Source organism: Bombus vancouverensis, chromosome 4, assembly GCF_051014615.1.
Source record: "Bombus vancouverensis nearcticus chromosome 4, iyBomVanc1_principal, whole genome shotgun sequence".
NCBI classification, from domain to species: domain Eukaryota; kingdom Metazoa; phylum Arthropoda; class Insecta; order Hymenoptera; family Apidae; genus Bombus; species Bombus vancouverensis.
In genome coordinates, this window is record NC_134914.1 from 19016890 (window position 1) to 19031437 (window position 14548).

General features: G+C 34.9%; 1 protein-coding gene across 1 annotated transcript; it reads right to left on the reverse strand.

The window, feature by feature from the left end:
• Positions 1 to 4999: 4999 nt before the first annotated feature.
• Positions 5000 to 13797, reverse strand: LOC117161450 (ubiquitin-conjugating enzyme E2 Q2). Its single transcript, XM_033343003.2, has 6 exons — positions 13508 to 13797; positions 11385 to 11732; positions 11136 to 11295; positions 10871 to 11022; positions 10317 to 10611; positions 5000 to 9859 (listed from the first exon to the last, which is right to left on the reverse strand). Exons 1-6 carry the CDS (start codon positions 13667 to 13669, stop codon positions 9828 to 9830), a joined length of 1149 nt encoding a protein of 382 aa, XP_033198894.1. The 5' UTR covers positions 13670 to 13797; the 3' UTR covers positions 5000 to 9827.
• Between the last annotated feature and the right edge of the window lie 751 nt (positions 13798 to 14548).

Below are 14548 nucleotides of genomic sequence, written 5' to 3' on the forward strand. Positions count from 1 at the left end.
TTAATCAAATTTCCCACGTTTTCTACGTTCGGAATAAAAGTATTCGCTTGGCAACTAAGCGATCGCGCATTTTCTCAATACCACCTAATGACAAAATCCGCGATCACTTAGTCGCCAACCCGATACATTTCTAACACCCAACCAATTTTTGCTGTATACCGTTCTATTTAATCGGTACGAGGTAACGAATAATTAATGGATTTGATAAAACAATAATAGCGGTCGAAGGTCGTTGGATTTAAGGAGCCGTTCGAGGTAAGACAAATGCGGCGTCTCATTAGCAATACCGGAGAGAAGATTTTCGCGCGTGGACGCCACTCGCGGTAACAACCTCCTAACGCGATACGATCATTATACGACTTCTCTACTGGCCGACTTTTTCCTCTCTTTACTACTTCGTGTCCGGCCAACGATTCGCTGGTTTTTTCGTTCGTGTGCACCGCGCGTCCTTTCGCACAAAACCAATGTTTTTCTCGTGTCGACGAAACAAAAAATCCTCAACCAGATTCCCTGTAACGGTTAATTAAATCGCAACGATAATTGCTTCCACTTGAATTTCATTTTTCAATCTCTAATGATTTGAATCATTTGATCGATCAACGATAAGGCAACGCGTAAAAGTAAACGCGAAATTGTCGAAAAGAGCAAGTCAAGTACGTCATACGTTTCATAAAAGTGTCTGGAAACAAGACAATTATCAAAGGCTTCGTCGAGATAGCGAAACAAAGTGTATTAGAGTAATAGATACTTTATAGAAGACCGCTATAACAATTAGGGACGCGAAATAGATTTTTATGAATCGAAAGTTCGTTTCTATGGTAAAATTATAGAATCTGTTTATGCGACCAATCGCGGGGAGACGTAATCGCGAGGAGAGACGTCAACGGGAGTCGTAAATTCCCGTTACGATTATAACAATCGACACCACGAATTGATCGATCCCCTGATCTCCGTTGAGATAATAGGGGTGATTGAGTTTGTATAACACTGTGATTCACAGAATTATAAATTATATATTTCCAACACTTAGATTACACCGATGAGCATAGATAAATAGATAATCACTTATCGCACGAAGATAAGATAGATTGTAGATGTACGTTAGAGCAGGGCTCTTATAATTGGATTTAGCGTATTAGTGGACGTAGCACTATAATATATTTAGTAGAGGAGATGTATGCTCGACAATACCGAGAACCGACTCTCGCGTTATGCTTAGACTGCCCCGATAGGCATTAGCTTTAGACTTGGTAGTTGACTTTTCCAACGATGTAGAAGAAGTGAAGTTGAGTGACGATGGAAAACTAGCGATGGGTGTGTCTAGCGCACGGGACCATCGGATTTGTTCGTGCCATTTTAGGTCAGGAAGTGAGGGCAGTATACATTGCCTCGGATTGGATAAACGAAGGTTGGTGGACTAGGAAGGATCTTAACCGCCCTCGATAGAAAGTTGCTAGTGGGAAGCATCGTACGTGAGAAAAACTAACTTTCCCGTGTCAAGCCGAGTAAACAATAGTCTTTAGAAACTGATTTAGAAAAAGACATTTGTTGGGTCTGAAGGACCTTAGCAGGCAAGTTACTCGGGTTTATGACGGGTGCTTAAGGCTATCGAGGGTACGCCGTACGGAAGAGCGGACATCCGGTGTCCGTCTGGCCCGCGGTGTGTGACCTGGGCCAGGCAGAGAGTCGCCCGGCGTAACAGAATCGAAGTGAAAGAGATAGCAAGTAAAATGGAGAAATATTTTCATTTCAAAAAGATCTAATTTATATAGATATACGTATATGGATAATTCGTAATTTAAGATTCAATTTTTAAGATTCAAAAATTGCAAGATGGTAAAAATTGATTTCATGGAAATGTTACTGTGTTATTATAATAAGTCGCGTAAATTCTATAGAATTCCACAATTCTATGGAATTTGTTTCACCGAAATATTAAAAAATTTAATCCACCGTACGATCCGTACGAAATAAAACACGAAACTTCCTTTATAAATCGTATTAAAATCGTAAGAAAAAGCGATACGAAGAGAATAAACGAGCAGACTTGCCGGTGACGAGTTTTCAAAGCTTAAAAAGCACTTTTATCATTTGCAAGCATGTCATTAAGAAATACAAGCTGAGTAAATATGTAGCAGGCAAATACTGCAACGTCAGAACACCAATTTAATTTGTACCTTTTCTAATTAGCAGCTTGTTTGTAGAATTTACCCTCGTTTCTTGAGATTAAACGTTAAATTGTCATTTTGTCCCCATTGCGAACTGTGATTTAAACAAAGAACGAATTTGTTTCTTAACCGTGTCGTAAGGAACTTGAAAGATATGCCTCTGCCACGAACAAGTATCCCTTGATTTACTAAAACAAGAGAAAATTATGCATTTCGGTACGTTCGTCTTTTGTTCGTATCCTTTATCGTTCATTTATTTTTTAAATAATACAGAACGGAATTTTTATTATCGAAAAATAGCTTCGTTCGTGGCATTATTTCGAACGTTCTTCCAATCAATAAAAAGCGAAATATATTCCAAATATCCAAAGTTTTGCCTATCACAGTTTCAATACGATTCCATAAAAGAAACTCGAGGAAAGTAGAAACAGCGGATGTTTTGACATGATTTCCCAAATTTGTATTCTATTCACCTACAGTTTAGAAGATTCCAAGTTCCAACGTTAAAGTTTCAAGTGACCTTATCGTTGGTCACAACGCGTACATTCTTTTGGGACAACTTTCGCATAAACAAATAAAAATTTACAAAGCTTCTTCGTTTCATTTCCGTAATGCAAAAAGATGCTTGAATCGATACTTTTAAAAATAACGAAAGTATAATTCTCTTAGAATGATCGATAATCAAATGATCATGCGGAAATATTTTTATGCTTTTTAGCATAATTATTCTCATCCAGCGATGAATGAAATAACTCTGCAAAATTTCTTCGTCGCTTAGTAGCTCCGTTACGACAATGTTCTTTCATTTTATACGTGGGGAAATCCTCATCGACACCCCTCGCTCTTCTGGCAAGCGGCGGGATAGTGTTGTCACGTCCCGCGCTGCACACGCGCCGTAACGTAGACTAAAACTACCAAAAGCGCGAGTGAGCGTTCCAATTTGAAATTTAAATAAATTTTAACAATTTGTATAGAAAGCAAATTCGAGCCCAATAACCCGTCACACGACGATCCCTCCACGGAAGACCTAAATATAAATAAGCGTAGCGACATAGAAGAAAGAAGAAATAATTCCTTAGTTCGGAGTAGTTAATTCCTCGGTTTTGTGTGATTAGTTCGTCAATTCTTGGTGATTAATTCCTTGGTTCTTGGCGATCAGTTCTCCAATTCTTAGCAAGTAATTTCCTTGTTCATAGCGATTAATTCTCAATTCCTTTAGCTCTTAATTTCTCAATTCCTTTGCCTTTCGATTCTTTCGTTCCTTAGCTTTTCAGCTTTTAGTTCCTTTAGCTCTTAGTTTTTGCTCTCAGTTCTTAAGTTCTTCAGTCCTTTAGTTCTTTAGCTTTTAGTTTTTTTGTTTCATTAGTTTCCAGTTCTTGTTAGTCTTATTAATCGACGTGTTTGTATTTGTCAATTTGTAAATTATTTGTAAAATTTGAAAATCTATCAAATTAATTTATGAGAGGGAAAACGTATTACGAACGATTGTAACTTCGAGTATTCGAAATTTCAACGACAATTCTGTCAATATCCAATTAGAATACGAATAAACATTTTTTTTTGTGAAGAATATTTGTCTAATAATATAATAGGATTAAGCGAACATTTATTTTCACCAACTTTAATTCTCTCCCGTGCCAGTACTCCTGCGCGTAGCAGGCGCGTAGCAGAGTTCAATTGCCAATCGCATTAAACAACGGACAACGCTACAATTTAATCTGAATTCAAAAATTAACGACAACACAACCAAAACGAGCCAAACAAAACGTAACAGTGTCAGACTTTACCGACTAAAACCCCACGGTGGACCGCCTGATGCTCGGCTGAGATGCCCCGGCACCTCTTTCGAATTACTGCCGCAGCACTCCTGCGTTTTCTCCTGTCCGAGGAAGCATTCCTTGGGTAGCGCAGGGTCGTCCTTGCGAGGAACCCTGCAAGGGTAAGACGCTCTCACGCTCTCCCGCTCTGTTCGTTCCTTTACGAGCATTACGTCTTCGCGATATAAACGGACTGCGAGCAACTCTTGTTGCCCCCTCAGCATCGCTTTCGCAACTGACGAGGGGTCTAATCCGTCGCCAATCGCTAGCTAGTAGAATACGACGCGGGGCCTCCCACGCTGGACAAAATCGCAACGTGTGCTGGGCCGTGTCCTTGCCCTCACCGCAGTGGTGACGTGTGTTCGTCGCCTCTCTTCCGATTTTCTGCAGGTATTCCATGTCCTGCGAGCATCGCGTCATCCGGAAGGACAGCGGAAGCCCTCCGCGGTCCCTCCAAGGCTCCCAATTATTACGACATTGTACTCGCGCGTTGATTAATCGAGTGGTTGTTCCATTGTTCGTGGTAAATTTGCAACTGTTTTCGTTCGCTCGATTCGTTACGACACATCCAGGACATTTACGCGTTTAAATATGAATATTATCTACGCTGCTTTGCGATATCGAGCGTTATCGATCGAAATACAATTGGAATTGTCAAAAGTCATAAATATATCTTTTTCGACAAAACGTTATCGAAGGAATTACAGCAAAGATCAATAAAGAAAATTTCCTCCGTGTATCTTTTGCTAAAAAGTGCTATTGATAAAATAAAATTACAAAAGCAGAATTTACGATAGATCGTATAAAAGAATCGTATTTGTTATTATTATTATACGTATTATCTCATCGTTGAAGAAATAAAGGGGGAATGAAGAAAATTAACTGGCATCGAAAGAACCATCTTTTTTTGCCTTTATTATCGAAATTCTTTATTTTCTGTGTCTTGTAGCTCTATGTGTAGGTGTGCATGTGTATGGAGTAGGAGGAGGAGAGAGAAAGAGACAAAGTATAATCTTCGTTTATGCTAGAAATATCGAAATATTCGCTTAACGAGATATACATTACGTGACGGCTAATCTTTACTTTTCTTTTGTTCCTAAGACGCGTAAGACCACCTTAAGATCGTAGATAGCGAGCCGATTTCACTTTGTTTTATTCATCGATTAACTCATTAATTGAATAGGCAGATACAGTGGATAGGGAAAGTCGTGTGTAATGATTGTTCTTTGTCTTTTTTCTTCGTTTATTCTACGTATCCTATCTTTGTCGGTTTTTGTAAAAAGACACTGTTTGGCTAGACAGAAATTTGGCTGAAAATGATAGTCTGCTCCCCGTCCCTAATGGGGAAAAAAGACGAGTAAAAGAATTAAACCATCAAGAACCGGGCAGTGAAACAATGTGCAAGATTGGAGAAAGTAACTTGCAACGTTGATTTGTCCTTTGTCAGGCTAAATATATATCGGAACACTACGCATATTGGCAACGCCGGTGTTCAATGCAAAATTCCTTATAGCGCCACGAATAATTAAATTTGAATTTTATAAAGTTGTAGGATCTAAATGGAAAAAGAAATAGCGAGCAAAAAAATATTACATAAATGCTTACAAATCCTTTTTATAATCATAATGTTAAAAGACAGAATTCAAATACAAGTAAACCGACCGCAAATAAATTGCAAATGGAATGTTGGCCTTTAATGGATTAAGAAAAGCTACTTTTTAGAAAACTTTTTAGAAAAGCACGGTGTCGGGAAAGCAAGGGAGAACTTGAGACCCTCTAATAACAAATTCACTATTTTTGCCACAAATACATTCGAAAACTAGGCACATTTATATTCGCAAATCTTTCTTCCGATCTGTTTAACCGGAAACACCAGTATCGTCCTATATTTTACACGAAATCAAATACATAAAAAATAGAGCTTTCATTACGATACAGGCCGATCGTTTAGCGTTCGGTTACTCGCCCATAGCAATTAGAGAACAGAACGTCGTGATAACGCACAAATCTTAAGAGTGGAAAAAGGAACGCAAGAAGTGTTTTCATTTCTTTTTTAAACCAGTCTTCAAATCGACAGTTCATTGTAAAATCATCGTGAAAAATTCAAAGTTTCGTTCAAGCATATCGCAAATATACAAACTACTCTCGTTATTTAAGAAGCGAATCCGTAAAAAATCATTTACTTTTACTTACTACGCTTTTGTTTCAACGCGCTATTCTTCGCCGTTTTCTTTGTAATTACAACCAAAGGGAAATTCGATCTACTTTGATCAAAGAAACACAGTATATTTCCTTTTTGTAAATTATATTATAATTTCGATGCAAAAGTAAGGAGAAATTTTGCTTGATATCTTTTTCCATCCATTTCCATCGTTGGTAAACTTACTCTGGTAAGATATCTTTTTAATAAATTGTAACAAATAACAAAAGAGCCAGGACTTCGATTTGCAAATTCGTGCATATTCGAATTTGTATTCGTGTATTTCATCGAATATTAGTAACGATCAAATAAAAAATACACGCTTCGTGTGCTTTTTTCTTTTTACAAAAATTCTCATTACTTCTGCATCTGCGAAGGAGTTCGTCTCGTTTAACAGCTAAGAAAAATGAGCATGGATTTACGGATAATTCATATAAACCATTAAATATAATTCGCTTTTAATCGATCTTATTACGTCAATATTTCATCAGCTCTTTTAGTTTCTCTAAGAACTTCGAATGAGTTATATGAAAGAAAAAAGAGAGAGATAATAGTAATTACTTTTATAATAATAAGAAGAAACGTAAGAACGTTTAATTTTTAAAAACGGGTACTACCAACGATATTTGTAGCAAAAATATACAGGCCACGTGGCTGCTTACAATATACGCTCCGCAAATTCTTAAAAGGAAAGAAAAACTTAACAAACGCGAAAGAAATGAAAAGTTATTTTTCTTCTTTTTTGTTTTTTTTTTCTTCTTTTGACAAAGAACATAACGGTTAACGACGTCAAAACAACCATCACTCAGTGTCAGTCAGGTGCGGCTGTACAAATCATTGATACCCACTGACAATGAGCTCATCGATTGTACACCTATACTTAAGAATCTAGATTTTATTACGAAACTGCTCGCACGAATTTCACAAACGATTTCTTATTTTCTTTTTGCTTTACTTTTTTCTTCTTTTTCCTTTAATTACACCACGAAAAAGAAACTATTGACCCATGCTACTTCGCTCGATTATTCCAATAATTATATTTACGGATGCATCGTACATGCGTTATTGCCAATAACATATGTACCGCTTCATCTTCGTACCGTTGTTTGTTGAACAACCTCACAGACATAAACTGAGATACGTATTATATTTTCCCGTGCAATTCGGTGTGTCGAACATTCAAAAAAATTAGTTACAATTATTTAAATTACACGATGAAAATATTATATTATTCGTTGAAATTCACGTACCTATCGAATCCATATATTTTTTTTTTCCAATTTATAGATACAATAGCGCAGTGATCGTCGACTAATTGATACAAATTTGCATATGTACAACGTACGAAGATGAAACACAAGGAACGGAATATGTATATTTATATACACGAATCGGAGCATGTGTTATGAATGCATAATATGCACGCATGTAAATGTATATCTCTGTATAATATGACGTGTGTAGAGTGTGTGTGTGTGTGTGTATGTGTTTGCGCGCGCGCTCATGTGCGTGCGTGCGTGCATGCGTGCGTGCGTGCATGTGTGTCTGTATGTGTATGTATCCTTGTAAAATGTACGTCGCGTTTCATGTACGTATGTATGTATGTACGAAACATTTCGCATAGACGTTCTGGGAGTGGAATCAAGATATATCGAGTATATGAAAAGCAATCGTTTTTAAAAATGTAGAAATTCGCTTGTTAATAAACGTATACGCAATAGTTTGGCCATCGGTCTTTGCCATACAAGGATAATAATTTTTATCGACTACTATCGTTAACTAGGGATGAAGTCATCGTGAAAAAAGAACCGGAAGTCCATAATTGTTTGTTTCTTTTATAGACAAGGGAACGATATCCGTTCAGTTAGAAGAAAATGTTTTCACGAAGAAAAACGCACGAGGATAGCATAGTCTCGTAAATTTCAAATACATGTGCAATAATACATGTGTATATAATTTTTTTTTTTTTCTTAAGAAGCGGTAATTCGTTTTTCGCGATCCTAATGGTGCCTTTAATGTACGCGTGTTCGCTTGTTATGCCTTATCGTTTCCTTTAACTGGCCAGTGTAAACTCTACTGTGGCACAAAGAAATTTCGACAATTACTCGCGTAATTTCACGTTCGATACGTCGTGTAAATAGAGCTTCAATTGCAAATAAATTGTCACGATATATATTTATGTGTATATATATGTATATAGAATACCACTAAAAATTCGCTTGAGCGTACGCCCAACATACAGACCAAACCTTCATATCAATCTCAAGCACACATCAACCGCTTTGTAAACGATATAACAAAAGTAGCTTGACAAACGAAGCACACAACCAAATGATGAATCCTACATTGTTTTGCATACTTTTAGTTTTAGATTCAAGAAAAAATAATATGGACTTCGAAGAACATTAGTTTCGAGAAATTAACACACGAACGTGTATCTGTACATCTATACAACCCTTAACTATATAGTAGTCAATTATGTTAAGGAAATACATACTACCTAGTATTGCTATACGATTTCTTTATTTATAAGAATGTTTGACAATTAAAACGTAAATTATAAAATATTTTGCAGAATGCAACCTCAAATAAAGATTAGTTAAAGATTAAATATGAATAATTAGAAAGCAGACAACGTAAAGCATTAGAAATATATACGTTTATTATTTTAATATCTAACAAAATAAAAATGTAAAAAGTTTCTACTTGATAAAAGAAAATATATAATTTCATTAGTCTGTCAAATTGAATCATTCGTGAATTTTCATCTTTTGCATAATACGTAGAATTACAAGTAATACTATAACCTCTAAAGCCTCATTGTATGTGATGTTAATTTTCTTAAAATCATATACTATCTCGAAATACTCTAGAACTGTGATGATTTAGTTGTGTGCTCGTTCACATTATCGAATCATGTTGATCAATGAATGAAAGCATCGAGTAAATACAAAAGGTAATAGCAAAATTCGCTTTACCCCCAGAAACATCGCTATTCTCATATCAGATTCGTTTACTGTCTACTTTTAACAAATGTATATGTCCAAACAAACTTACTTATGAATTGCACGATGAAAAAATTAAGATATAATAAGATAGAATGGAACGAATGAAAGCTCACAATGATAAAAAAACACTTAGAAAAATTGTCAATATAACTATCTAAGTTGATAATCGTCGTGTTCCCTCTGTTGAAAGAAAGGAAGCACGGATTGCGCAAACGCATTTTCACAGAGAATGTTTACACTGTTTCGTACGTACGTACAACATGTGTACTCACGAAAAAAGAACTAAGATTAATGTTATTTGGAATAATTATGATCCTTAGTAATTCCAAACGTAAGAATCAATTCCAGATAAAAATGATTACATCTCACATTCACAAATGCGATTGGCGATTTAATCACTAATTACTGAAAAATCTATGCATACATAATCAAACACTTCACTGTTTGCGCGGCAGCCTTTTCAGCTATAAATGGAATTATGCATTAGATTAATTCAGTATCTTAAATTACCTAGTTAATGTTGTGTTTTGTGTATCAAATCATTATCGTAACAATTATTTGTTGGGCACACACCGAATTAAAGTCTCAGCCATAAGCACGCGTCAAACTTTTCTTTCTTCGTGATTCATGTTCATTAGCCATCCTCTTTTGGAGGGGTAAACCAACCTATAGGAATATATAACAACATAATACCATGTATATAGATATTTCAGAAACAAGTATTTCAGAAAGAGATGGAAAAACATACGTCAAAAGTAAAAGATTAAGAGCCATGTGATACAAAGACTTACTAACATAACAGAATCTTATAGGATTGCATCGTTAAACCTCGAGTTAGGAATGCAAATAGTAATATAACGTATAAATATCGACGTTATATTAAAAAAAAAAGGAAAGGAAAAAAAGAAGCAGCATATGTTTCTAAAATTATCCTTCCCAAATTATTTAAGTCAATATTGTTAAAGAAACGCGCATTAAAAAACATATTATATAATAACGATAATGAAAAATTCATCGTCTAAATAACCCTAGACATTAAACTCATCATCTTCTCATCAGATATTCTTCGTATTGCAAAAATTTAACATACATGATGAAATGAGAAATAAAATGACCGTCTTACCATTTTTTTCATGTATTTGTACAAGAGACTTGAATGACTGTTGTGCACGGGCTAGACTATATTGACCCTGACCACACACTTTGCTAGCACTACCTGGTCCTTGAAATTGTATGCGTGCTTTTCCCTTCACTAGTGTTGCTGAAATCTGCATGATGACTGCTTCCACTGTATAGGCTGAACTCCAACCTTGTTTCGTTAAGAGTTCCATGCAAATTGCACCTCCTATAAGGACGTAACCACCAGAGATCATGGGATGCACAACTCTGACAAATGGGGGTTCGAATGGGTAAGTTTCCTGCAATCACAAGAATAAAGAATTTTTTCTTAATTTTACAAAATCAATAACCTAAATATCAATATCATGCGAATTAACAAAATTTCTAAAGTATTTACCAAACTACATTGATATCATACGTAATTAAAACATCAAGATATAATAAACAGATTCTTAAAAGTGATGATGTATTACTTATTATCTAAAACACAACTAGAATCAATAATTTTGATTTATACAAAATTCATACAATAAAAACACTTGCAAGTTAATGACATACCTTAAAAAGCATGTTAAGAAGAATACTGTCTTTGCCTTCCTTTTCTTTTAGAAGTATGAGATCGCTGTGTAAAGGTGAATCAGGATCAACACACATCAGCCTGACATTCCATTCATACAAACTGTCATTTACTAATTCTATGCTGTACATTCCTACAACAAATTTAAGTAAATACTTGAATATGTCAATAAATCTGCATTTTCCTTTTATAATATGATTATTAAGCTGTCTTAATACAACCATAGAATGAAAAACATGTGACTACCTTTTTTGAAACTGTCACTCCGATAAATGTCGCGCAATTCTTTCATAAGTCTGTCTGTGGCTTGCACACTGCCACAGACAGATCCTTTTAAGTAATCTTGTCTTTGATTTTGTCTCAACCTTTCTAACGTTGCAAGATGTTCCAATTCTATTTCTTCACCCTTAAAAATTCAATTTGTATCAGTATAAAACAATACAAGTATAATCTACATATCAAAACAATTGTTTTATTTAATGTTACTTTATTTACCTTACTCTTTGCATTGGCATCCCCTTCGTCCATATCTAAATGTAGGTCTTCCTCCGCGTCGCTTTCTTCATCATCATCAATATCTTCTACATCCTCAGCTTCCATCCTTTGTGCCGCTGCTTCGTTCGATCCTCCTAAACGTAATGGATCCAAAGCTGTCCTTAACCGTTCAACATCGGGTGGTTCGGGTAATGAGTGCAGTCTACATAATTCTTTCAAGAGAATCCCAACTTGATTAATGACATGGTTGTCACGGCCTGTAGTAGTACTTAAAATTTGTACCGCATTTGTAACACTTGTTTCCTCTGATTCCGCAAACCAAACTGGTGGTGTAGAAGGATAGGTTTCCTATGACATTCATTAGAGTTCATATAATCACTTTATAAAGCAAAACCGCAATAATCATAATTTAATTTTTATAATATGTAATATATGTAATGATATATTACTTTACATAATATTGAATAACAATAATGAATATTTATATAACATATTTCGATAAACTTGATAGTTCTCAATATTGCAATTAACTACTTTATTCAGAAAATGCTATAATTTCCCTCAACATAGTTCATTTGTTATTTCAACTAAGACAGAAAATTGTCTAAATATAAAATGAACTACTACCACTTTAAAGTATGTGTACAATAATAAAATCTTCTAACAAATTAAAAAATATGTTTACCAATTGTTATGCATATAAAAATTACTGATAAAAATTAGTTACCTAATTGGGTGTTTAAAGCTGACTCATAAAGTAGAAAATATTTTAAGATTCTAAAAAAAAAACTGTAGTAAAAAAGATAATGGACATGAAAATTCTTAAATTGTAAAATAGTTGTGTTCGACGATAATTCGTGAAATAAAAGATTACATTAAAAATCAACTATAATACACGGCGAATGTTTATCACGGTCGTATACAGGATATTTAAATATGGATTTATCGGCAATTGCAGTTAGCTCAGCGTCGGTGCACGTCCATGCATGTGCGTAACAGAAATCACATATTATTAATTAGCAATACCAGACCATATTTTCTCAATGAAACAAATGAACAAAAATTGTCAATTTTGTAACAAACGAATAGATAAAACGAGAACAATAATGCGTTTCACTAATATCTATTTGAAGCAAATTTTTAAGTCCAACATTTGTTTTGATACACGCAAGATGAAAAGATAGTTTTGAATACGCTCGAATTGTTAAAACGCTAAATAATTTTATTCACAATCGACCTTTAATGAAAGAAAAGACAACTATTGTAAATTTCGAATTGCATTCGGAGCTCCATAACAAAAGAAACATAGCGCTTAAATTTTTTTTAAACGCACGCGATTATACGCGACTTATTGTTTACACACGCTGATAATAAACTTTCTGCATGGATCCGAATCTAAAATTAATCGCTACAAATTAATGAACTCAACTCTAAACAACATAAACAGCTATAAGAATAAACAATTATTTACTTTTAGCATTAATATGTTAACTATTATAATTTCGGAGTAGTCAAATGAAAATTGAAAGTAATTTCATAACAAAAAAGCGAACGATGATGGCAACGATGGTAAGAGGGACGTACATACATGGATATGCTCATTGTTATCTAATTTATCTATAAATATTATCTGGCGTACACAAAATTAGTAAGTAGTTTGGTAATCGTGATATAACTGTCTAAATGGCACCGATTCTAAACGAACTTGTTTGTTGCAAATTTCAAACACAAAAATGGACAGAGAGAACAGATACCATTACGAGGGGCTTACCCTCTATTTGTGACATACATTGACCTCTAGCGCAATATTAATTCGTCTGAAAATCTCCACGGAAACTAGCTGATTGAGGTGAGAAAGGATCGATCGTAACTACAACAAAACGTACAGAACAATAAGAAACTATGGAGAGGACAATGCGTACACGATAGACACGGTATACGTGCTCCCGAGCATGGCTCTTGTCAAAAGCCTCAAATAACAACACGACTGTTATTGTTTCTTTGTCCGATCGGTCGTAGACAGCGACGAAACTTAACACGCTATCCATATAAAAATGAAAATACTGTCGATTGTTCCGAATCGATTTACTGTCTCAAATCGCATCCATGCTTGGTACACTTACTGTAATATTGGCGTGTATTTCGTATTTCTTCCCATTTTTACCGACGAACCTGCAGCTGAGTTCGTCCACACTCGCAGACATTATCTGAAATCTCTCATGGCTCTTAGGGAAGACGGACTCAAGAGTTTTAATCTCCTGCTTAAGGGTGTTCAAACAAGCCATTTGGGGGAGCGAACGAACGTGCCGGACCCCAAATTTTTCGGCGGTGCTTGTTCCAAAAAGTACAGCAACCCGAAAGAAACACGACGTACCCGATGACTGCCCGACAAAATGGCGACCGCAACTGACCAATTCGGCTAGTCTCGTACAATTTCGTCCTCTTTCGTCACAGATGGCAGCACTGAAACATTCAAACACTCGTGACGTCTTTCCGGTACAGCTGAGTGCCGCTCAACGTGTTGTGGCATTTAAAACGAAATCCGGATAATATACAATTGCTCACAAAAGTATTCGTACGTTTATAAAAATGTGTTATCAATATATTATTTATTGAAATTTCGTTAGAACGGTAATGAACACGACTATCAGAAATATATTAATAAAGTTCAAAATAAATCTAAAAATTTGTAAAAATATAATCACATATTCTTTATATTTAAAAACCAATGATTAAGTATCTTATTAGTTGTAGAGCTCCGAAAATAATATTGTATTTGTACAAATCTCGATCTAAACACTTAAATATTGTATTAATAAACTCTACCGATTATACTATATTAATAAATACCAGTAAATCAGAAGTTAAAATAATCAACTTCACTTTTTATCAATTCCACAATTTCATTACATGAATACATGATTAACATTCAATTTTCAAGAAACAAATAATTTATTTCCGTAAGTTCATTCATTGCAAAGAAAATGGCATAAACGATACTAAATTCTAAAATAAGTTTAAAAAATAGTATTTGTAACATCGTTACCTTCTTCTGTTTTTCATTTTATGGAGTACATTAATGCAACTTCTGATTGACTCAAATGTAAATCTTCCTGTTAGTCAATATAATGTATTTAATTTTAACATAAAATAACCAACACTCG

Coding starts and splice junctions, on each gene's coding strand:
- LOC117161450 (XM_033343003.2), bottom strand. CDS start 13,669: ATGGCTTGTTTGAACACCCTTAAGCAGGAGATTAAAACTCTTGAGTCC. Junction 11,733..13,507: donor AAATACACGCCAATATTACA/GTAAGTGTACCA, acceptor TGAATGTCATAG/GAAACCTATCCTTCTACACC. Junction 11,023..11,135: donor GAGTGACAGTTTCAAAAAAG/GTAGTCACATGT, acceptor AATTTGTTGTAG/GAATGTACAGCATAGAATTA.